At 35.2% G+C, this 1,539-nt stretch overlaps 1 protein-coding gene across 1 annotated transcript; it reads right to left on the bottom strand.

Moving 5' to 3' along the window:
• Window positions 1–531: 531 nt before the first annotated feature.
• LOC107639522 (pathogenesis-related protein 2-like) lies at window positions 532–1,099 on the bottom strand. Its single transcript, XM_016343060.3, has 2 exons — window positions 922–1,099; window positions 532–827 (listed from the first exon to the last, which is right to left on the bottom strand). Exons 1-2 carry the CDS (start codon window positions 1,097–1,099, stop codon window positions 532–534), a joined length of 474 nt encoding a protein of 157 aa, XP_016198546.1.
• Between the last annotated feature and the right edge of the window lie 440 nt (window positions 1,100–1,539).

Raw genomic sequence — 1,539 nt, 5'->3', positions numbered from 1 at the left:
TAGAGTTGGCAATGATATATACAGTAGAAGAGATAAAATAAAGGGTTGAAGAAATATGGAATTAGGGATTTAAGGTTAAGGTTGGATTAGAAATTCTTTAAGATTAGAGTTAACATTAGGATTAGTTTGGATAAGGTTAAAATTAAAAACAAAAAAATAAAGAGTGGGACATAAGTGAAAGTTTTTTCAAATGTTAGAAATAAAACTGAAGCAAATTAAATTTTAGAGAGAATTTTTTTAAAATTTTAAAAATATTAAAAAAAATATATTTTCCTATCAAAATTAAAGCAAACAAACTACGAATTAAAATACTAAAATGATATTTGGATAGTATAATAATCATTCAAATTATCAAATTTCTTTGATACTAAATTTTATTGATATGAAGCTCAGACAAAGCTGCAGCTAAAGATAAAAAAAGGCAACACTTTTTTATTGCATAGAACAAAAAACAATTACTTGAAGCATGGGCACACACAAACATGCTCAAAAGAACACAACTGCGTATCAAGATGGAGCTAATAAAGTGTTCTAATATTGAGTAGGGTTGGCCAAGACGTAACCCTCAATAGCCTTGAAGAGAGCTTCACCCTTGGCCTTACCCTTCTTCATGTCTTCCTCCTCTGGCTTTGCATCTCCTTTGGAGTGGAACTTCACACTCAGCTTCCCGATGGATCCTCCGTTGGGTCCTTCTACCAGCTTTGTCTCAAATGTTATCTTCTCCGCCGTTGGAGGCAGAGCCACTCCTCCAACAACGCTGTAGTTGTATGCATAGTTAGCCTCATCTATTGCCTCCACTTTGTGCAAGATAAACTTGGTTTCTCCATCTGCATATATATCATTATTATTATTACAATTCACAACACATAATTATTATCACACATATAGTATGTATGTTTACTGAAATGAATAGTTACTGACCCTCGACAATGGTGAGTTTCTTGATGGTTCCAGGACCACCGTTTCCCTCAACGATTTCAACACTCTTGACGTCATCAATAATCTTAGGGGTGAGGGAGTCGGCATCCTTCATAGCATTGTAAAGCTTGGCCGGGGGAAGGGTGGAGGTGATTTCATCCTCGAATGTGAAGACGGCCATGATTATGAATTAAGAAGCTAAGGGAAGGAATCAAAAGAATTAGAAGTAGATGGTAAGAAGTGAGGTTAGTTTTGTAGTGTGTGGTTGATGAAGAGAGGAATGGCTTCTATTTATAGGCATATAATGGGGTCACGAGGAATGAGGATGAGATGGTGTATATGTGAACTTATGAACGTGCTGACTCATTGATACGCCGGCCATGTTATTCGTTGATTTTTCATTTTTTTTTTTCCATTGCTGCTTGGCTGAAGAATATTAATTATTGTTGGAGACTGGTTTAATTTAAGCTTTATATTGTCAAACATTGCTATCTCGGAAGCATTCATTTTCAAAGAAGGCGTTCTGTTCCATTAATATTGAATGTTCACGCATACTTGATGAAATAAATTATAGTGAAGTATTGAACACAAAACCAGAAGCAGAGCAGAATGCAATTGCAT

The sequence above is a fragment of the Arachis ipaensis genome, chromosome B1 (genome assembly GCF_059453495.1).
Source record: "Arachis ipaensis isolate K30076 ecotype BB chromosome B1, ASM5945349v1, whole genome shotgun sequence".
NCBI lineage: Eukaryota > Viridiplantae > Streptophyta > Magnoliopsida > Fabales > Fabaceae > Arachis > Arachis ipaensis.
Note: the sequence above shows the minus strand (reverse complement) of the source record. Positions and strands in the feature narration are given on the sequence as shown.